The 21625-nt window shown below is 40.9% G+C and overlaps 3 protein-coding genes across 3 annotated transcripts; 1 reads left to right on the top strand and 2 right to left on the bottom strand.

Moving 5' to 3' along the window:
* Positions 1 to 1691: 1691 nt before the first annotated feature.
* On the bottom strand, positions 1692 to 2696 carry LOC120225586 (olfactory receptor 52B6-like). Its single transcript, XM_039223775.1, has one exon. The coding sequence runs from the start codon at positions 2670 to 2672 to the stop codon at positions 1692 to 1694; it is 981 nt and encodes a 326-aa protein (XP_039079706.1). The 5' UTR covers positions 2673 to 2696.
* An 11044-nt stretch (positions 2697 to 13740) lies between these two features.
* LOC120225597 (olfactory receptor 52H1-like) lies at positions 13741 to 14697 on the top strand. The gene has a single exon (XM_039223787.1). It carries the CDS (start codon positions 13741 to 13743, stop codon positions 14695 to 14697), a length of 957 nt encoding a protein of 318 aa, XP_039079718.1.
* Positions 14698 to 20262: 5565 nt separating this feature from the next.
* LOC120225580 (olfactory receptor 52B2-like) lies at positions 20263 to 21219 on the bottom strand. Its single transcript, XM_039223763.1, has one exon. The coding sequence runs from the start codon at positions 21217 to 21219 to the stop codon at positions 20263 to 20265; it is 957 nt and encodes a 318-aa protein (XP_039079694.1).
* Between the last annotated feature and the right edge of the window lie 406 nt (positions 21220 to 21625).

Genomic DNA, 21625 nt, shown 5'->3' with positions numbered 1-21625 from the left:
TTATTGTCAATCTGCTAGGTGAGAAATGGTAATTATGGTACAGTCTTAATTTCATTTTCTCTTGTTAAGCATATTCCAATTGACTTTGTCCTCTTTCATCAGACTCTTGATCATTTTCCCCCCTACATTTTATGGACTCTTCGTGTTTTAGGAAAAATTAACCATTCATCTGTAATATAATTTGAAAATACTTCTTCCCAGTTTGACATTGACTTTTGACTTTGCTTCTGGTGTTTTGTGTGGTGTTTTTTTTTTTTTGTTTTGTTTTGTTTTGGTTTTGGATTTTTACTATGAAAAAAAGGGGAGGCATCTTTTTATTGGAAGATCATAGTGATGTCTCTGTGGAGGAGACATATAAACAGAAAACTGAATTAAATGAGAGAATGAGTCATGTGAAGATATAAGAGGGTGGGTCACCTGAGTGGCTCAATTGGTTAATTGTTTGACTGTTGATTTAGGCTTTAGGTCATGATCTCATGGTCATGGGATTGAGCCCCTGTGTGTGGCTCAGCACTGAGCATGGAGCTTGCTGAAGATTCTCTCCCCTTTCTCCCTATGCCCCTCCCCCACTTGTGTGTGCATGGGTGCTCTCTCTCTCTCTCTCTCTCTTTCAAAAAATAAAAAGGATACAGGAAGAGAATGTCTCCGGCAATAGATTGACAGGTACCAGGGCCTGAAGAGGAGATTAACTTGATGTATCTGCAAAACAGTAATAAAGTATATGTGTTTTGTAGTAGGTGTACTTATTTTTATTTTAGGGAGAGAGAGACAGTGGGAGCACACACACAAGTGGGGCAGAGGATAGGAAGAGAGACAATTACAAGCAGGCTCCATGTGGAGCCTTATGCAGGACTCAATCCCACAACCCTGGAATTATGACCTGAGCCAAAATCGAGAGTTATATGTTCAACTGACTGAGCCACAGCCACCCAGGTGTTCCTGTACAGGTGTGATTACAGCAACGTCTACAACAATGTCTAAAGGCATTTAATTTTGATATTTAAACATTATATTTGGTTGAATTCAATTATAAATATTAGATTAATTTTTTAAAACCTTTTTTCTCTTTCCTAGTCCTCTATGTAGAAGTAAAATTCATGTATGATTATGCAATCTGCTTGGGTCTCAGGACAACTTTTTATTAATTATGAGGTAATGAGCTATTAATTGAGTTGAATGAGCTATTAATTACTAATAGTTAAATCAACAGTACAAATCAAGCTATCATTTGTAAAGCACTTTTATATACCAAGCACCTTTACAATATGTATATCATATAATGTATCTTTATACATATTATATGTATTATAAAATATATACTATAGAACATATAATATATATTTCTCATACACATGCTAAGGAGGAAATGCAAGTGGACACTGAGAAAAGTCCTACTTGGATGAGAAACTCCAGATAACTTATCACCTATACCCTAATCAATTTTTCTTGAGATGGTGAGGGATCACAAGGTATTGAATAATAGATGGAAGAAGGTGGGGGTGGCTGTTACTGTAAAGATTTCTCAGAAAAGAAATCAAAGGTGGGTTTGAGTAGAGCATGTATGTAAATTAATTGGGACATAGCTGATAATAGCATGGTGATAATTGGAAGATGTAGAGAGGAGGTTAGGGTGAACATGGGTCAATTAATAAATGCAGAAAGGGATTAAGTTGAGGTCGAATTGAGAACATTTATTTAGATTCCTTGGCAAGATGTGAAAACATCTGTTTAGCCCCTTCCCAAATCTGTTTGGTCTTCACTCCATAAATAATGGGATTGAGCATAGGCGGGAGGACCACATAGAGGTTGGCCAGGAGGATATGGACATAGTGTGGGATGTGCCTCCCACCGAACCTGTAGGCAAAGACAGAGAAAAGGGCAGGGATGTAGAAGAGGAGGATGACACAGACGTGGGAGCCACACGTGCTCAGGGCCTTGGACCGGGCATTTCGAGAAGGGAGGCGGAAGACAGCTCGGAGGATGTGAATGTAGGAAACCATGATAAGGATGATGTCCAGGCCTGTGGAGAGTAGGGCAGCTGCCAGCCCGTACCAAACATTGATGGAGATATCAGAACAAGACAGATGGGCGATGCCCATGTGCTCACAAAATGTGTGTGCAATGATGTTGATCCGGCAATAGTGCAGGCGCTTGAGAAGAAAGATGGATGGAAACATGATGATGAAGCTGCGGGCCAGGGTGGCAGCAACGATCTTCCCAATGACGGTGCTCGTGAGGACTGTAGTATATCGCAGAGGGGAGCAGATCGCCACAAAGCGGTCAAAGGCCATGGCCAGCAGGACTGCAGAGTCGGCCACAAAGAGGAAGTGGATGAAGAACATTTGGGTGAGGCAGCCATCAAAGGAAATGTGGCCGGAACCTAGCCAGAAGTTGGCCAGTGCTTTGGGCATCGTGGACGTGGAGAGCAAGATATCTGCACTGGCCAGCATGGACAGGAATATGTACATGGGCTCGTGTAGGCTTGGCTGCGAGAGGATGATGCAAATTAAAGCGCTGTTGCCTGCCAGGGCGGCTACATACATGGCACAGAAGGGGATGGAGAGCCAGATGTGCAGGTGCTCCAGCCCAGGGATGCCAGTGAGGAGGCAGCCTGCCGTGCGAGTGTCGGAGTCGTTCACAGCGGCCATGCCGCTGGAAGATGAAAGAGCCATGATTTTCTTCAGAGCCCTCGCCTGTGCCAAAGGGGAAACATAGCTTCAGACTTTGTATGCACTAACAGAGTGAACAGAAAGTCTTGCAAACAACCACAGGGTCTGTACACACAGATCCTACAACCTCTATGGGGTCGGCACAGGCATATTCTCTGTAGATGATTACACAAGGGCTCTGCACAGAGTGCACAGTTATAGGCCCTGCCCACAGAGAGGCTCTGTGTTGGTATTCAAGAGTGTTCGACATAGTTCTAAGAGCTTCGGAGGGCTCGAAAACCTCACCAGACTTAGCACAGTGCCACAATTTCTGAAAAGAACAGGAATAGCTAGAACACCAAAAACAATCTCTACAGTTTTTCCAGGTATGTGAACAGTAATGAACTCTGCAAAAGCCCCAGGCTCTGCCCAGAAGGGCCCCAGTCCCACACCAAGGAACAGTTACCTTTTCTTGGCAGACCACGTGGAAGAGTAAGATTGGGGGCAGTGGGCACTGCAGACACTATATCTCTTTCCCCCCATCACTGATGCCCAGACAAGTACAGAGGCAGTGAAGGCAGCCTTGGCGTTTAGAAAGAACACTAGGCATTAAGTGGGTCAGAGGTCTACTCTGTCAATTACACAGGGTGATTTCGGACACCTCACTGTGTTTTCTAACAATTTTCTGATCATTTAAATGAGCGTGATTGTTGTCCTGTTGGCATATCACATGAAAATTTGTCTTTGGAAGCTTTTTTAAACTATGGGGTGCCTTCTGAGTCACCCATTTGGCTCTGCAGTGTGATGCTGTTACCAGGAACAAGGAAGGTGTGGAGCCATGCTTCAGAAGGAGAGGCCCTCAGATCAGCATCATCAGGGAACTTGCAGATCCTTGAACTCTACCACAAATCTCATGAATCAGAACCTGGGCTTCGGCAGCAATCTATTTTCTAGCGAGGTCACCAGGTGACTCTGACTCGTGCTAAAGTTTTTGAGCCACTGATAGAAGACCTTTTCCCCTTTCTTCCATATCTAGTCCACATGCCCATTCCTTCTGCTGGGATCAATAGCTTCTCAGTTTTTGGTTTCTGCAGCATTCTCCCTGGAAATGCTCAGATTTCCACTACATTGAACTGGTGTGATCCTCAGCTCGCACAGTCAAGATGTGGAGAAAATGACACAACGATACAAATAGTCTTTACTACCAATTAGGACACTTGACCCCTGAGTTCCATCCGATTGTTCTCACAACGAACCTACAACTTTTTTACCACTGCCCAAATTCCTATCCTTCTATCAATTGAACTTTCTTCCTGTAAAACCCGAACCTCAACTTTGCCTGGAGCCAACACCTCATAAAATTATTCCACTCTTGTAGACTTATCTCTGCACCCATTCTTCTCTAATTTCCTCCAGTTTTAGAGAAAGTGGTGTGGCTGTTTTTCCTGTGCTTCAATGATTCCTTTTTTAGAGCTGGAATATAGTTTACTTTACCTAGGTATAAAAAAGCCCCTTCAAATTATTTTACTGATTTATTTAGAGACAATATAAATCACTTGTGATTTTCTATACTGACAGAACAACTGGAAAATTATATTTTAAAAGTTCCATTACAATATAAACATAAAAGCATACAAAATGTATATTAACAAATCACATGCTTAAAAATAAACATAACTGAAATGTGCAAAGCTTCTACACGGAAAGCTGCAAAGTACTGCCGAGGTTTTTTTAAAACATAAAAAGATGGAGATGTACACCATGTATACAAATCGGAGGACTCAAATGATTGTTAAGATGTCAGTTTTCTCAAAATAAATCTTTAGTTTGCTTTTTAAAATTTAATTTATTTGAATAATAGGCAAATAAAAAATTGTGTATATTTAAGGTGTACAATGTGGTGATTTAGAATGACATGTACATTGTGAAGTTTTTGCCACAATCAAGTTAATTAACTTACCTTTCACCTCCCATAGTTACTTTTTTGTGTGTGGTCTTAAATTATTTTTAAAACCAGCTGGATAAACACACACACGTATACTTGCACGTGTGCATATGTATACATATGTGCATATGCGTGTAAGTATGTATGTATGTATCTCTAAAAGAATAATTTTCCCATCTATTCTCTGAATCCCCTCTTTCCTACCTCCTCAGAGACTTTGTTCCGCCAATTATCCCCTCTCTTCTATATCTTCAGTTTCTCCTAAATTCTTGGATCTTCCTTCTTGGATCTTTTGTATTTATAAACATTCAAATCTTTATAACCTTGAAAACAAAAAAAATAACAACAGCTGTCATAAAAATATCTTATTCTACTAATCTTCCCCACTACTTACTGTTCTGTCTTTCTTCCTTTCTTCAAAGTCAGTTCTTCCAGGGGCACCTGGGTGGCTCAATCGATTAAGCATCTGATTTTGGCTCAGGTGTGAGTGTGAGTGGAAACATTCCTATTCTCTCGTTTTTGTTAGTATTCACTACATATCAACTCTATCCCAGACACTAGCGAATAAGACGCAGCAGTTCACAACTTTCAGCCCCGTGTTGGGCTCTGTGTTGACAGTTCAGAGCCTGGAACCCGCTTCGGATTCTTTGTCTCCCTCTCTCTCTGCCCCTTCCCTTCTCATGCTCTGTCTCTTTCTGTCTCTTAGAAATAAATAAACATTGTAAGTCAGTCCTTCCACACATATCTCTTAAGGCTTTGATTTCTCTGTCCTCCACTGGTTCTTCTAAAGTCTCCTGGTCTTCCTTTCCAGTCCATATTAAGGGTAACTCCGTCCCAGCACGATGGTTTATTGGTGGTATTTGCTATCAGGTGTCTCTAACCTCTCCTTACTGCCCACCTGCCCTGGTCAGTCTGGTCTGCTGCCTTAGTTTCATTTAGCCTGCCTGTGCTAGTACCTCCCAAATCTGTATTTGCCGTCTGTATTGTTTTCCAAGATACAGATCCACTTATCCACATCCTCCCCCCAATTAGTCTGCAGTCCTTCCAGTCTCTAAACTAGACTCCATACATAACCCATGTTTCCTAAAGATAAATATTTCTTAATTATTAAATTAAGATATTAATTTCCCTCTGCCTGAATGATTGTCACAAATATGTTGCCCACTTGCTCTGCTAATACTGGATCAAATGCATGCCTCTGAATTTACATTTTGCTTCCTCTACCTCCATCCTCACTTTTATTTACCCAGTTTATATTTCTCATTTGGAAAGACTTTCCTCATCCCTCAAGGCCAGGCTATGTGCTTCCTCTGTGCACCTACGTTCCCCTGCAATGACCTCTCTCTCCACTCAGCACGTTGAAATATTTCAGCCCTATATATTGTGAGCTCCTTCAGGGTCGGGGCTACGTTTTATTCATTGGTGTCTGGGATAGAGTTGAAGTATAGGTGATACTATCAAAAATGAGACAATAGGTAGATTTCCACTCACACCACCGTGTAAGTTCACACTGTCAGGGACACACACTCATGCCATAAAAATTATGGGTTTGTAATCCCAGATCCTCTGTCCTCACAGTGACTTCATGTCTGTAGCCTCTGCCTTTTACACTTATTCTTCCCACAGCACCACTCACCACGCGCATCCTCCACTACCTGCTCCCGCCTCCGTGGGTCCCATCGGCCCCTGTGCAAACTTTTCTTCTCCAGCTTCAGTTCTCCTCCTAGATAGTCAACCTCCAAGGCAGCCTTTTCTCACAGTACCTCCCTATCGCTAATCCACGGGACTTGCGTTTCACTCCATTTCAGGCACCCTTGATGTTCCTGCACCCCCAAACTGGGCAGCATCCCCGAGTCCCACTTAAAGTTTTCTCTCCGGCAGCTCCTGTTTTCAGCACCCCCCCTCCCACTACTACTTGGAGCCCAGTTCTCTTGACCTCTCATTTTTGCTTCACTCTGCTTTGGGGAAATGACCAAAACAAGTGTTCTTTCTCTTCCAGTGAATTCCTATCCCCACTTGTTTTTGAATCCTTTACCTGACAGCTCCATTCAGGAATTTTATTCTTTATAAATGCTCCCCCCCACAACTGCAGTAAAATAACATTTCCCCATTGTTTCTCAATGTCTGAGGATAGAACTGTGTGCAATTCATGATTCTTGCATCCTCCTTACAGGCCAAGGGTCATTTGCTCATCAGTCTCATGTCCTCACCTGTAAAGTGACCCTTCAAACTGCTCTTCTCACCTCACTCCACGGGAGAACAAAATTCACTTCAGTGACCTGACCCATTCTTCCCCTTCACCTCTCCTTGAATATTGTTATTTATCTTGTTCCTCCATATTAATCACTGCCTCTCCATCCTGATATGTGTGATCCAGACTTACTTCCCTGAGGCCTCCTTTTCAGAATCACAGTTTCTCAATTCAACATTTCATACACAGGTCAGGCTTCCTCCACATATAGAGTTGAATCTTGGGCCTTGCTCCATATGGTGTTTGTTTCCTCTTCTCCTTTGGGAATGGGGATTCTCCTCCCTTGGTGTCCCCTGTCTTCCCTTAATTTCAAACCTCTCCCCTGCCATTTAGGCCAATATGCTTCTGTTCAACACAAGGATCTAAGGGAGGCAAGGACATGCTCTAGCATAGAGCCAGAGAGAAGAAATCTATTGACAGACACTCTGAGCATCTTAGGGGGTGGGCAGTGGTGGTCAGCACCAACTCATTGACTCTTATCGTGAGAGCTTCCTTTGAACTTGTTTTTCCATTTCCCATTTCAATACTAATTTTCTTCTATGCCTTCAACCCCCTCTCTCCTCTCTCTTCCTCTCAACATTTTGCCTTCCTTAAGGCGGTTTTCCTCTTGGGCTTCTTTCATTCGTTATCTGCCTAGTGTCTGCCTTCAAATCTCTGCTTCTTTTTAACCTTCCTGCTTTCTTTTCACTCCTTTCCTGCCCTTAAAAATCTATTGCATTTATATATCATCCTGAAGGAAAATATATAAGAATTCTTGTCCCTACTCTTGCTCATTAAAAAATTTGACAAGATTGATCCCTTTTTTGGCAACCATTTCAGGTCAATAGGTAAGGGAGTCATGTCCTCTTACCATGAGCAGGTACCAGTAATTACAGTAACGTGGTGGGTACAAAATGCTATGGAATCCACAGGCCACAAGAACAATTCTGCCTGGTAAAGTTAGGGGAGGCTTCACAAAGAGTCAGATTCCAGTTGGGACCGAAATGAATGTGATGTGCACACATGTGTGTCCATGTGTGTTTATGATTTTTTGAGTGCCAAGACAATGAATGTGAAAGATGAAGTTTCCATTGGTTGAAATATCTATTATTGCACTAGCACCACACCTTGATGATTTTATAATAAGTGACTTTATAATAAGTTTTAAAATCAGGAAGTATGAGTCGTCCTGTTTTATTCTTTTAGGATTGATCTGGCTCTTCTGCATCTCTTGTGACTCCATATGGATTTTAGAATGAGTTGGTTAATTTTCTTTTTTATTGTTGTTTATTTTTTTATTTATTTAGAGATAGAAAGTACAAGCCGGGGAGGGGCAGAAAGAGAGGGAGAGAGAGAATCCCAAGCAGGCTATGCACTGTCAGCAAGGAGCCCGATGCGGGGCTCAAACCCACAAACCGTGAGATCATGACCTGAGCCGGAGTTGGATGCCCAGTTGACTGAGCCACCCAGGTGCCCCCAAGTTTGTTAATATCTATGAGGAATTCTGCCATGGTTCTGGTAGGGATTGAGTTGAATCTGCAGATCAGTTTAGGAAGTATTGTCATCTTCACAATATTGAGTTTTCTATCCATGAGCATGGGAAATTTTCCCATTTACTTAGATCTCCTTTAATATTTTTCAACAATATTTTCTTTTTTAATTTGTATTTATTTTATTTTTTGTTGAAGCATAATTGAGATAAAACATTACATTAGTTTCGGACATACAACATAATGATTTGCTATTTGTATACATTGTAAAATGATCAACACATTGTTTATTTACCATCTGTCACCATAAAAAGTTACATTTTTAAAAATATAATTTATTGTCAAGTTGGTTTCCATATAACACCCAGTGCTCATCCCAGCAAGTGCCCTCCTCCGTGCCCATCACCCATTTTCCCTTCTCCCCCACCCGCCATCAATCCTCAGTTTGTTCTCAGTATTTAAGAGTCTCTTGTGGTTTGTCTCCCTCCCTCTCCTTAACTATTTTTCCCCCTTCCCTTCCCCTATGGTCCTCTTTTCAACGATATTTTCTATTTTTCAGAGGATAAAATTTATACTTAAACTTCTTCCTAAGTATTTTATTATTTGCGATGTTCTTATAAATTGAATCACTTTTCTAATTTGTTATTAGATTGTTCATTACTAATGAATAGAAGTATAGCAATTTTTGTATATTGATCTTAAATATTGTATATTGATCTATAACCTTGCTGAACTCATATACTACTTCTAATAGTTATTTTTTAGTGGATTCCTTAGGAATTTCTATATCAAGTTCATGTCATCTATAAATTGAGATAGTTTTACTTATTTTCTTCCAATCTAGATGCCTTTTACTTTTTATTCTTGCCTACTTTCCTTGGCTAAGACCTCCATTACACTGTTGAATCAAAGTGGCAAGAGCCTGTATATACATATATGTATCCTACATATACATACATATATTCTTTATTATATACAAGAGCCAATAATAATAAACATCTTTTGGGCATTTACTACATGTTTTGTAAGTTCAGGAAATAACTCATGTTTGTCAGAAAGAGTTGTAACTCAAGGGGCACCTGGGTGGCTCAGTCAGTTAAGCATCAGACTCTTGGCTTTGGCTCAGGTCATGATCTCAGGGTTTGTGAATTCAAGACCCACATCGGGCTTGCACTGACAGTGTGGAGCCTGCTTGGGATTCTCTCTCTCCCTCCCTCCCTGCCCCTCCCCTGCTCCTTCCCTCTCAAAATAAATAAACATTTTTAAAAACTAAAAAAGGAAAAAACTGTAACTTAACACTACTTATTGTGATATAGCATTTTGAATGGCATATAGCTACTCCATTTTCAACAAGTCATTTTATAATTACATTAGTGTATTCCAAAGAATTATAATCTTGATGGCTTAATAAAGAGGACAGACAATAGTAAAGATAGTTTTTATATCTGTGAGTTGTTGTTTCTTAGGGATATTTTGTTTAGCTGGTTTTCTGCTCTGAGTATATTTATTTTATATTCCCAAATTGTCTATGTCAAGAACTGTGAGGAGTATGAAATTTTCCTCTACTTGCAAACTAACAAGTTATCCATTTCATGGTGGCTGGTAGAAGACACAAGAATCCTGGGTCAGAGACAAGACAATTTAGTACAAGCACCCATTGTAGATTTCTCTAGATTTAATTGACGTCCTTCTTCTGTGCCAGAATCCTGTCCAGAAAACCTCACTATATTGATTTTTCATGCCTCCTTAGGCTCTTCTTGGATACAGCAGTTTAGTTTTAAAACGTTTCAGTGTGTTACTATTTTACGTTGATTTTTAAAAACGGAATTTTTATGTATACCATGTGTTTTTATTTTAAAATGTTAAATTTCTTTTTCTATATAGTTGGAAAGAAAGGGTCCCTGTGTGCTCAACTTGATTTTTTGCAACAGAATTTCCACTCTGACCTGTTGAAATTAGAGAAAGTCAATTTCATGTAAGTTGCTGAAAGATCTGCAAGAGCTCAGGGACACAGCAGAGTCAAAAGAATATATTTTTAGGGAAGCAGGAGGTTACTTTACCCATTTTTCTCAGCCACAATAGATACACTAAGCTAGTCAGCATGCAACCTTTAATAGTTGGTGTATTTTCCCTGGAGATATTCTGAACTTATTTTTATCTGATTCAGTGAAATGGAAAGCTTAGTTACCATCACAAAATTACAATGTGTCTTCAGCTCTGTCTGTAGTATACAAAGCTTGCTCTTCCTTATAGATTTATTATACTGTTACACAAGACAATTCAAGTGTGAAAGGTCATCGTAAGACACTAAGACTTGAGGTACTTCTTTTTAGCAAGGCATTTAAAACAATCAATAAAATGAAAGAAAACAAGGGATGTGAGAGAAAAAAGTGGTTTCAAGAATAACTTTGGGTGACTTAGCTGGTTAAGTGTCCAACTTTCGCTTAGGTCATGATCTCGCGGTTCGTGGGTTTGAGCCCCACGTCAGGCTCTGTGCTGACTGCCAGCTCAGAGCTTGGAGCCTATTTCAGGGTCTGTATCTCCCTCTCTCTCTGACCCTCCCCTGCTCACACGGTCTCTCTCTCTCTCTCTCTCCTAGAAATAAATAAAAGTATTAAAAAAAAAAGAATAACTTTAAGGTTTCTTCCATAAGCATGTGAATGTTAATGATACATCTCCAGCCCTATGGTAAACATGAGACAGTCTGCAAAGATTTATGCAAAAGTTTAACTCCTCTTGCTCAGAAGTCCGTTTCTCCAGTCTATGTTACAATGCAGTTACAACTAGCAACCAGAAAGCCCCATTCAATGAGCTAAAAGGCAATGCTCATATCTACAACCAAATCATCAGAACTTACCCGTATCCTTAACCAGTCCACTGTCTTTTCTCCAAACATTCACATAAATGGGATCCAGAATTTAAAAGGTTATTATCACACCATTCTCCCAAGTCAGAACCAGGAGCCTAGCTACTTTAAATTGTTTTTCTTTCAAAAATTACTTTTTTAATATCTGTATATGACTAGTCTACACAAGAATTCTAGCACTTTCTGGTTTCTCCCCTGTGTCCAAAACCCTGAATCAAAGCATGTTTATGTACGATGTCATTTCTAGACCAGGAAAACATTAATGTAAACATTTACACACTAATACTAATAGTACTGACTGTTGACTGGAGTCCTTGGAGTCCCCCAAGATTTCAGAGCCCTCTCTTTGAAAAGTCTTTCCATCCCCTGAGAAAATCAATGAGAAATAAAAAGTTCCACTGTGCAAGTGTGTCTGCCTTTCCTGGCTGGAATTACATTTCTTTGTTCCCATGCCTCACCTCTCATCCAGCTACACTTCTTTCTTTTTATATGTTCTCCCCAATGGTGTAACCTCCTGCACCTTTCTGTTCTCATCTTGGACCTATCCTCTGCAAGCCCTTTAGTGGCTTTCTAACCTCAGAATAAGGTGTCTGTGAGTATTATCTGATAGTGGTAATGGTGGTAGGGGATGTGGGGAGACAGATGGGGAAGATCCAGGAAAAGTCATGGTAGCTAGATTAATGAATGATCCTGCAAAAATATGCATACCCTAACCCCTAGCCCCCGCTCATAGGTTATTTATATGTCAAAGGAGATTTATGGTGGCTAATCACTTGACTTTAAAATAGGGATATTATATTGGAATATCTGAGTGATTCTGATGTAGTTGCAGTGGTCTTATAATTAGAAGAGGGAGATAGAAAAGTTCAGAATCAGAGAGACAGATGTGACTACAGAGGTTAGAATCATGAGATTTGAGAAACACTCAATCTACATTTATTGTCTTTGAAGATGGTGGAAACAATAATAAGCCAGGGGTATTTGTGTGTGTGTGTGTGTGTGTTTGTGTGTGTGTGTACACACAGATATATATATATATTGAATATATATATATTCAATATTTTCTGGCCCAAATAGGACACAGTGAAAAAGTAAGTAAACAATGAAATAACACTTTTACTCCATTATATGAATGGTTATTCTTGCCTCCTTTTACTCTGGGAGAGACACATGGGAACAGAAAATTTGTCCTCGAGAGGAATTCCCAATCATTAACAGAGGATGCCCACATATCTAGGAAAGAGAATCCAGGAAAATCAAGTAAAATTCAATATAGCCATTTGATTGTTTGTTCGGTAAAATGATTAAGAGCTGTGATTTTATCAGCAAGGGAATGGACTGCATGGTTCAGGATTACTGGAGAAAGTTTCCTGGAGACATTAGTGTTTGTAAGGATCAGGAACAATGAATAGAATTTACACATGTTGAGAAAAGACAATATTGCACTGATGGAAAAAGCAGCAATCCAAGCAATGAGATGAAGGAATTATGGAGAAATCTATGGAGGCCTATATGGATGCCTTGTAGGGAAGAATGAAAGACACATTCACATAGGTAGAACTAAAATATGTAAGGAAACTATTGACTCCCAAGCAGGAGATAAAATATGTTCTGTAGGTGCAATGGGGGCAATTACAAATTTTTAAACAAGGTTGCGAGTGTCTTAAGACTTTCATATTTTAAGAGAGCATTCTGGCAGCATGAGATGAAGAAAAAGGCTTGCATGATACTGAAAGAATGGGAAGTCTTACTGCATGGCTCCTATTGGTGATTAATGATTTGAGCAGGTGAGGAAGTGGAGAAGAAGTGGAGTAGGCAGATCAAACAGGGATTTCAAAGAGGATCAGAAGAGTTGGCAGATGAAACATAGGAACTGAAGGAGGAAGAAGAGCCCCAGTCAACCTTTAGATCATAATGCTCCAGTGGTGGGAGAATGATGTGATGACAAAGTGAGGTAGCTGCTCAGGCAGTTGGCAGGTGCAAAAATAAGGAGTTGTGGAGAATTGTTGATGAATTGACAGAAGAATTTTAGGTAGAAACTTTCCCCCAGATATTGAAGAAGTGGGGCAACTATGCAGTAGTAGACTGCCTCGCTGGGGTCCTAATGATGCACTGGCAATAAAGAATGCAGATTTGCCAATTTGCACCTGACCCCTGTTATTTCTTTGAATGGATACCTCAGTAAGCTATTGTTGAGACTTATTCCACATAGGATTTTCATTAATTACATCTTTGAGAAATCTCAGACTGAACTTGAACTTTAGTCGACAATAAGGGGCCAGTAATGATCCCAGGTCATGGATCTGGTGGGATGTAGTACTAATATAGTAACAATACCATTCTGGTAATGTCTATAGAAATTGAATTATTGGTGTAATTGATGTCTCTTGGAAGCCTTTGATAAATGCTACAGAGATTGTGACAGGAGATAGGTTGTGTTTGCCTTTGTGTTTATTATGCGATGGGAACTAAAGGATCTTAGTTCTGGGAAAGACTTAAAGGGCGTTCATGGCTACTCAGTTCTAGGAAAAAAGATTATATTTTGTCTTCAAGGAATAACAATGACCACGATGGCCACAATGAATCTGACAAGTTTCAACCCAGGCTTTTTCATTTTGGTGGGGATCCCAGGGCTAGAGCAATTCCACATCTGGATTGGAATTCCTTTCTTCGTTATCTACCTGGTGGCCGTTGCCAGTAATGGCATCCTTCTTTACCTCATCACTATGGACCACAACCTCCACGAACCCATGTTCTTCTTTCTCTCCATGTTGGCCTCTGCAGACCTTGTATTATGCACCACGTGTGTCCCCAAAACACTTGGCATATTCTGGTTGAAAGCTCAGAAAATCACTTTTCCTGGCTGCCTTACCCAGTTGTTCTTTCTTCACTTCAGCTTTTTTCTGGACTCCGCCATTTTGTTGGGAATGGCTTTTGATCGTTACATGGCTATTTGCTGCCCTTTGAGATACACAAGTGTTCTGACACCAAAGACAATTATCAAGATCATGATGGGTATTGTTGGTCGGAGCCTTGGTGTCATTTTGCCCGTTGTTTTCCTGGTGAAGCGTTTGCCCTTCTGCAAGGCACGTATCATCCCTCACACATACTGTGAGCACATAGGTGTGGCTCGACTCTCCTGTGCTGACATCTCCATCAACATCTGGTATGGTTTTGCTGTGCCTGTAATGACTATTATCTCAGACCTGGTCCTCATTGGTGTTTCCTACATTCTCATCCTTCAAGCTGTTTTCCATCTTCCATCCAGAGATGCCCGCCAGAAAACCCTCAGCACCTGCGGTTCCCATGTCTGTGTCATTCTCATATTCTACGCACCAGCCATGTTCTCTGTCCTCACTCATCGCTTCGGCCACAATATCCCTCGCACCTTTCACATCATGTTTGCCAACCTCTATGTGGCAATCCCTCCTGCACTCAATCCCATCATTTATGGTGTAAAAACCAAGCAGATCAGGGAAAAGGTCATCCTCCTACTCTTTTCTAAAGGGATGAAGTGACCCCGGGCTGAGAACATGGAGAGAAAAAATTACGAAAAGTCAAGTAATCATATTGATTTAATAGAATTTCTTATGTAATTCAGTAGCTGGAAGTCCTCCAATGTGGATTCAGTTCCCATGAGTTTCGAGACCTTAATTTTGTTGGAGAAAAGCATTGGTAGAATTATAGGAAGAAAGGTAAGGATTTTTCAAGTCTCTCGAAAATGGCAGACATCAGATGAGAATATCCCAATTTTCTACAATCAAAAACATAAATGCAAAATAGAGTTACACTTCCTTTGGTACTTTTATACTGTTTCAATGTCCTCTTTAAACAATTTTTAAAAAGGAAAGAAAATAAAAAATAGCACTTTATTCATAGGATTCTTTAACATGCAGTAAGCTCATAAATTTAATAACCATCTGCATGCTGAAAAGTCCCACGTCTAAAGCTCTACTCCCAGTTCTTTCTCTATCCCACATAGGCGACTTTGTATTTGGTAACTTCTGGTTATCCAACTGAAACTTCACAATAGACATGAACCAAAATTCATTTGTTATTGATTATGTCTTCTGAATATCCTTTAAATTCACTTGTATCTTTCACATTAAATATTATCACCTCTCTCTATGTGTGTCCTGGATCTTTTTAACAACCTCATTTAGAATTTGCTAACTGCAAGTTATTCTCTCTCCCATCCATTTTTTACTCAGAAACTAGAACATTCTTACTAAACCCCAATTAGATCAGATCAATCCTCCACTTAAAAATCATTCAAAGATCACCTGGGTGACTTATTCAGTTAAGTGACCAACTCTTGGTTTCTACTCGGGTCATGATCTCATGGTTTGTGGGATCAAGCCCTGTGTCAGCACAGAGCCTGCTTGGGATTCTCTCCCCACACTTCTTTCATCCCCACCACCCACCCTCCATTCATGCTCTTGTGCACATGAGCATGCTCTCAAAAACAAAAATCATTTGAGTTATCCATTTTGCTTGGAAGAAAAATTCAGATGCCCTAATATATCTTCAAAATCTTTTATAGCATTGTTGGTGCTAACCAGTGCTCACTGACCCACCTCTCCCCTTTCCTCTCCCCTTTCCTCTCCCCTTTCCTCTTAACATGCCCCTTATGCTACAATCACCCTTTATGTCTTATGCTTTTTCAAACTATATTCTCCGTCCTTCTGGACTTTCACACATGCTATTTCCTCTGGAATCTGAAGCTAAGCATGCACTTGGGTAGGAAAGGGACTGAAAGGAAATAATTTTTCAATCCCTTCTTATCGTTCTATTTCACACCCACCAGGAAAACTGTAATTTTTTAAAAATGGGAAATAACATGTGTTGGTGAGGATGTGGAGAAATTAGAACCCTGATGCATTGCTAGTGAGAATGTAAAATGGTGCAGCCTCTGTAGAACACAGATTAGCAGTTCCTCAAAAGGATAAATGTAGAATTATCAAATGAGCCAGACCTACTGTTAGGTATATACCAAAAAGAATTGAAAACAGATGTTTAACCCAAAACATGTAAATAAATGTTATAGCAGCATTATTTATAATAGCCCCCCAAATAGAAATAACTCATTTCAGTGCACATCAACTGATGAATGGATAAAACAAATATATTCAATCTAAACAATGGGGTCTTTATCAGCCATAAAAAGGAATGAAGTTCTGATACATAATATAACACAGATGAACCTGGAAAACACCATGTTAAGTGACAGTAGCCAGACACAGAAGGCTATTCTGTATTGTGTGATTCCATTTATGTCAAAAGTCCAGGATAGCCAAATCCATAGAGACAGAAAGTCAGTTAGTAGTGGCGAAGTGACTGGGGGAAGGTGAAATAAAGAGTATCTGCTTAGTGAGAACATGGTTTCCTTTTGAGGTGTTGCAGATGAAATGACACAAAAACAAGACACACACAAAAGACAGACATAGACACAACTCCGGCGGGAGGAACAATTCTACGCAAGCCCCTCTTGCGGTTTATTTTATACCCCGGTAACTGGATACAAACTGAAATCTACAAGATGCATTCCTTTACCAATTAAGGGCAAGTAGCCAAACACATTTCAAGGACAGGGGGGAGCAAAGGGAGGAAGCGACCACAACATGTTTACTAAGAGGCCTGCCCACAATTCCAGCCTTCTCCTTACTTCTAAGGAGGACATGTTCCCTTGTTTGCGAGCAGATCATTAACCTTGGATATTGTGTGCAGGCCTCCTGGCAGAGCATCCTGTTTGCAGGCATGCTTTGCCCAGGCAGGGAGCCCCGTGTGCAGGCACATCCCCACATCCCTAACCACGCTTTCTTGTGGTCACTCTCGGGCTCCCACATGAGGTGATGAAAATGTTCTGGAATTAGATGGTGGTGATGATTGCACAGCATTGTAATGCACTGAAGGTCACTAAATTACACACTGTAAAGAGTTAAGATGGTGAGTTTTATGTGATGTTGTAAATCTTACCTTAGTAAAAAAGTTAAATAATATGCTCAGTATCATATAACTAATATATGATGAACATAAAGCTAATAAATCTTTCTGATTTCAAAATATTTGCTCTTACTCACTGTTTTAGCTTCTATGAAAGTGGGATTTCTCTAGAACAGAGACCTCACTCTTTTACATTTTTCCGAGTTAAACCAAAGCTGCAATTTTCAAGCTCATTCTAACCCCAGTGTGTCAGGCCTAAGAAGAGCTGCAATTGGTGCACTGAGGACTGTTAGTCCGGACCTGTGAGAGCCAAGTGTTAAATTTTGTCACCATCATTTGGGCGGTTCAAAATCAGCTGTAGTGGGAGTATCTACACATCAGGAATCAGCAAATGCACAAACAGAACCCTCGAAGACAGTTGCTGCACATTCACTAGCACATCACTGGCTACAATCCTCCTGAAGCCCAGCTCACAGGCCTGAATGTGGCTCAGTCCAGGACTTCGGACCTTACAGGGGTCCACTTGAACTCCAGCCACTTTTGGGCTTTTTTCTTTCGAACTCTGATTTTTATTTGGTCATTCTCCACCCCCCCCCCTTCATATTCCTAAGCATGGTAGTATTGTTAGGAGGTGGGGAAACATATTATTTTGTATGTGGATTTATGTGGCTATAAGGAGTAGAGTGGGAGGAGAGACAGGGATAGACACAGGGACAGCAGACACCGAAGGCTTAGAGTTGAGAGTTATGGAACTAGAAGACCATTTATACTGGAAGTGGCATGTGATGCTTTTTTTTCCCTCATATTTATTTATTTTTGAGAGAGAGAGAGAAAGAGAGAGTAACAGAGAGACAGCACGAGCCAGGGAAGAGCAGAGAGAGAGGGAGATACAGAATCTGAAGCAGGCTCCAGTCTCTGAGCTATCAGCACAGAGCCTGACACAGGGCTCAAACTCAAGAACCATGAGATCATGACCTGAGCCGAAGTCTGGCACTTAACTGGCTGAGCCATCCCAGAGTAAATACTCATGTTCTCAACCTTGTCCTGAATGCACACACAAAGTGTTCTCGATCAGGGAAAGAAGATCATTATCCACTTAAAAAGCAAATAACTGTGTGGTTCCCCATATCTGATTCTTATCAAGAGGGCTTTAAGATGAAGGCTAGGTCACATGTCCTGTGCATACAAATGTCCTGTATGTGCAAAATCAAACATGAAAGGAAAATGTATTTTCTCTGCTTGTAGAAGTCAGAGAGACTATTTTTTTCCCCTTGTTTCCCCCTTCTTTTGGGGAAAGTTTCCTGGGAGACTGATGAGGAATAAATCTCTCCAGGGACAAGATGAGACACTTATCTTCAGCTCTAAATCCAGCCACATTTTTGTACTTCTGGAATTCGCTAAATCTCTCTGGAGCTTTCTCACTATCTGTAGTTATCACAGTATCGTAAAATAACTTCCCAAGACTTCCTCTTAGCCCAGGATGCCAAGGTTTTGGCAAAAGTTCTTCAAAAAACCCAACTCGGGAAAAACAAAAATATTTTCTCTATATCCTCAATACGCCAGGAATCTGAGAAGACAGCTGAGAAGGAAGTTCCGTGGTTCTGGAGCAAAGTAGAATTTCCTTGAAAATTCCTGTAGGGGCTTCTGGAGGAAGTACAAAGCCACCCACACTGCCTGGAGTAGGGGCAGTGCAGCCTGAGTAGCTGAATAGTGTCTGTCGTCAACCCTCCTGCCCCGCCCCCATCAGAAGTGGGTGGCGAGCCTCTGATAGGGAAAAGCTTTGAGAGGACACCTCCAGGTGTCTAGATTCATCTTGCTGGGGAAAGAAGGGAGGCAGGAGATAGAAAGACTTTGCAGGAGATAGAAAGACTTTGCTGTAGACAAAGGATGGGATTTTTGCTTTGTTTTGTTTTTAACCTTTGACCATAAGCAGGGTGAAAGCTCAAACCAGGGAACATAATGCCCTTAACGACAGTGACACAACACATTTGTATAGCATTTTATAATTTCTAAAGTGCTCTGGTACCCAATTTCTCTTTGGCTTTTCATACCCCAACCCTGTGAGAGACATGTTAAGGAGTCTAAAAAAAGGGTTGCATGAGTGCAGATTAGGAGACTCACACAGGACACCCAGCATTCAAGGCAGTTCATGTTTCCAAACACTTATTGCTTTGTCCTTTGTTTTTCCTCCCAAATCACATACTCACAGCAGTGAATACTTCCTTTGTTTCAGATGATGCTATCTACTGTCATCAAATATTCCCATTTGTATTATGAGATTGTGAAGGTGTCTTTTGTGAATAAAATGAGATAGAAGGGAGGACCTTTACATTTCCCTTATTTATGTACAATTCTGGTGTTCACTGTAATTTTTCCAAATGTTTATTTTTGAGAGAGTGAGAGTTTGAGAGTGGGGGAGGGGTAGAGAGAGAGAGGGAGACAGAGGACCTGAAGCAGGCTCTGGGCTGACAGCAGAGAGCCCAATGTGGGGCTTGAACTCAGGAACCACCATGAGATCATGACCTGAGCCGAAGTCAAATGCTTAACTGACTGAATGACCCAGGCGCCCTTATTCACTCTAATTTGTATTTCACAGTGCTGTTGGAGAGGACACATAGAGATGTATTCTATGAATCTTAATTTTGTTTGATAGAAATAGAAATGTTTCTGTTAAATAGTGAAGAACCCTATAGACATTTAAAATAGTAGTTTTATGCTTATGAATACACAGGTTTTCAAGAACCTATTTACCTTTGAAATAAGGGACTCATACAGTTTGGGTCATCCCTACTGAGTGAAAAAGAACTAATTCTATAACAAGTAAAGCCTATCCTAAATGACAACTTATCTGTCCTCTTTTTTTTTTTTCTTTTAAAATGTTTTATTTTTGAGAGAGAGATAGCATGAGCAGGGGAGGGTCAGAGAGAGAGAGGGAGACACAGAATCTGAAACAGGCTCCAGGCTCTGAGCTAGCTGTCAGCACAGAGCCCGACGCGGGGCTTGAACCCACGAACCGTGAGATCATGACCTGAGCCGAAGTCGGATGCTTAACCGACTGAGCCACCCAGGTGCCCCTTATCTGTCCTCTTTTTAAATAAGATCCTTCCTCTTCACCACTGAAAAACCTCAACGAGACCCAGTCATCCACAGCAACACTTCCTTTTTGAAGAAAACGCAAGGGTCACCCTTTCGCGAATCTGTTTGGTCTTTACTCCATAGATAATTGGATTCATCATGGGGGGAATGAGAACATAGAGATTGGCCAACAGGATGTGGACATGCTTGGGGATTTTTCGGCCAAAGCGCTGAGCAATGACGGTGAAAATCCCTGGAAGGTAGAACATGAGGATGACACAGACATGGGAACCACAGGTGCTGAGTGTTTTCATCCGCGCATCATGGGATGGCAGCCTGAAGACCACCCGGAGAATGAGCCCATAGGAGATGACTATCGTCGCCATATCTAGCATAACACTGAGTAATGGCACAGAGATCCCATACCAAATGTTGATGGTGATATCAGCACAAGCCAACTTTGCCAGCCCCATGTGTTCACAGAACGTGTGGGCAATGATGTTTGTCCGGCAGAAGGGCAGGCGCTTCACTAGGAAGATAATGGGGAACACAGTTGCAAAACTCCTGAGCACTACAAGCCCCCCTATTTTGCCTATGACACCATGGCTAAGAATGGTGGTGTATCTCAGTGGGTAGCAGATGGCCACATAGCGATCAAAAGCCATGGCTAAGAGAATACCTGATTCCACTACAAAGGCAAAATGCATACAGAAGAGCTGGGTTATACAACCACCCAAAGAGATATCCACATTATCAAACCAGAAGATGCTCAGGGCTTTGGGTACTGTGGATGTGGATAGAATCAGATCCCAAAAAGCCAACATGGAGAGGAAGAGGTACATTGGCTCATGAAGACTGTGCTCCGCTGCCACCACACAGATCAGGATAACATTTCCTGACACAGCCACCAGGTACATCAGGCAGAAGGGGATGGAGATCCACATGTGCAGCTCCCTCAGGCCAGGGATGCCAATGAGGACAAACATATCATAGTTGACAGTGGAGTCGTTGGGATCAACCATGCCTGAATTATGGTATGGAAACTTCATCACTTGTCTGTAAGGACAAAGAAAGTTTGAGAGCTAGCCTGTCACAATCACCTAGCATATATTTATTAGGCACTGGGCTCAGACATCTGCTATGTAAAATGTCTGTTAGTAAGTTCCCTCCTATGCAGACCTAATTGTGTGTAGTATTCTACACTGAGGAGAAAGATTCTAAAAATTCAAAGTGAGGTCAAAGAATTTCATAAAGATGCTTCTGAGGAAAATCCTGAGCCTGGTACTGTTTTCTCACACAACGTCATAAATGAAAAATGATGGTCATACGAAATTTTAAAACTTGTAATAATAATCTGTATTCTCTGACTAAACATTTTAAGAAATGGAAGAAAATTAAAAATTTTTGTAAAGACTATTAAAAAACAAA

Source organism: Hyaena hyaena, unplaced genomic scaffold (assembly GCF_003009895.1).
Source record: "Hyaena hyaena isolate Hyena2069 unplaced genomic scaffold, ASM300989v1 scaffold_1444, whole genome shotgun sequence".
In the NCBI taxonomy this organism is placed as follows: Eukaryota; Metazoa; Chordata; class Mammalia; order Carnivora; family Hyaenidae; genus Hyaena; species Hyaena hyaena.
Note: the sequence above shows the minus strand (reverse complement) of the source record. Positions and strands in the feature narration are given on the sequence as shown.

What these genes read in the sequence shown, in the direction of transcription:
- LOC120225586 (XM_039223775.1), bottom strand. Translation starts at nt 2,672, where the DNA reads ATGGCTCTTTCATCTTCCAGCGGCATGGCCGCTGTGAACGACTCCGAC.
- LOC120225597 (XM_039223787.1), top strand. Translation starts at nt 13,741, where the DNA reads ATGACCACGATGGCCACAATGAATCTGACAAGTTTCAACCCAGGCTTT.
- LOC120225580 (XM_039223763.1), bottom strand. Translation starts at nt 21,219, where the DNA reads ATGGTTGATCCCAACGACTCCACTGTCAACTATGATATGTTTGTCCTC.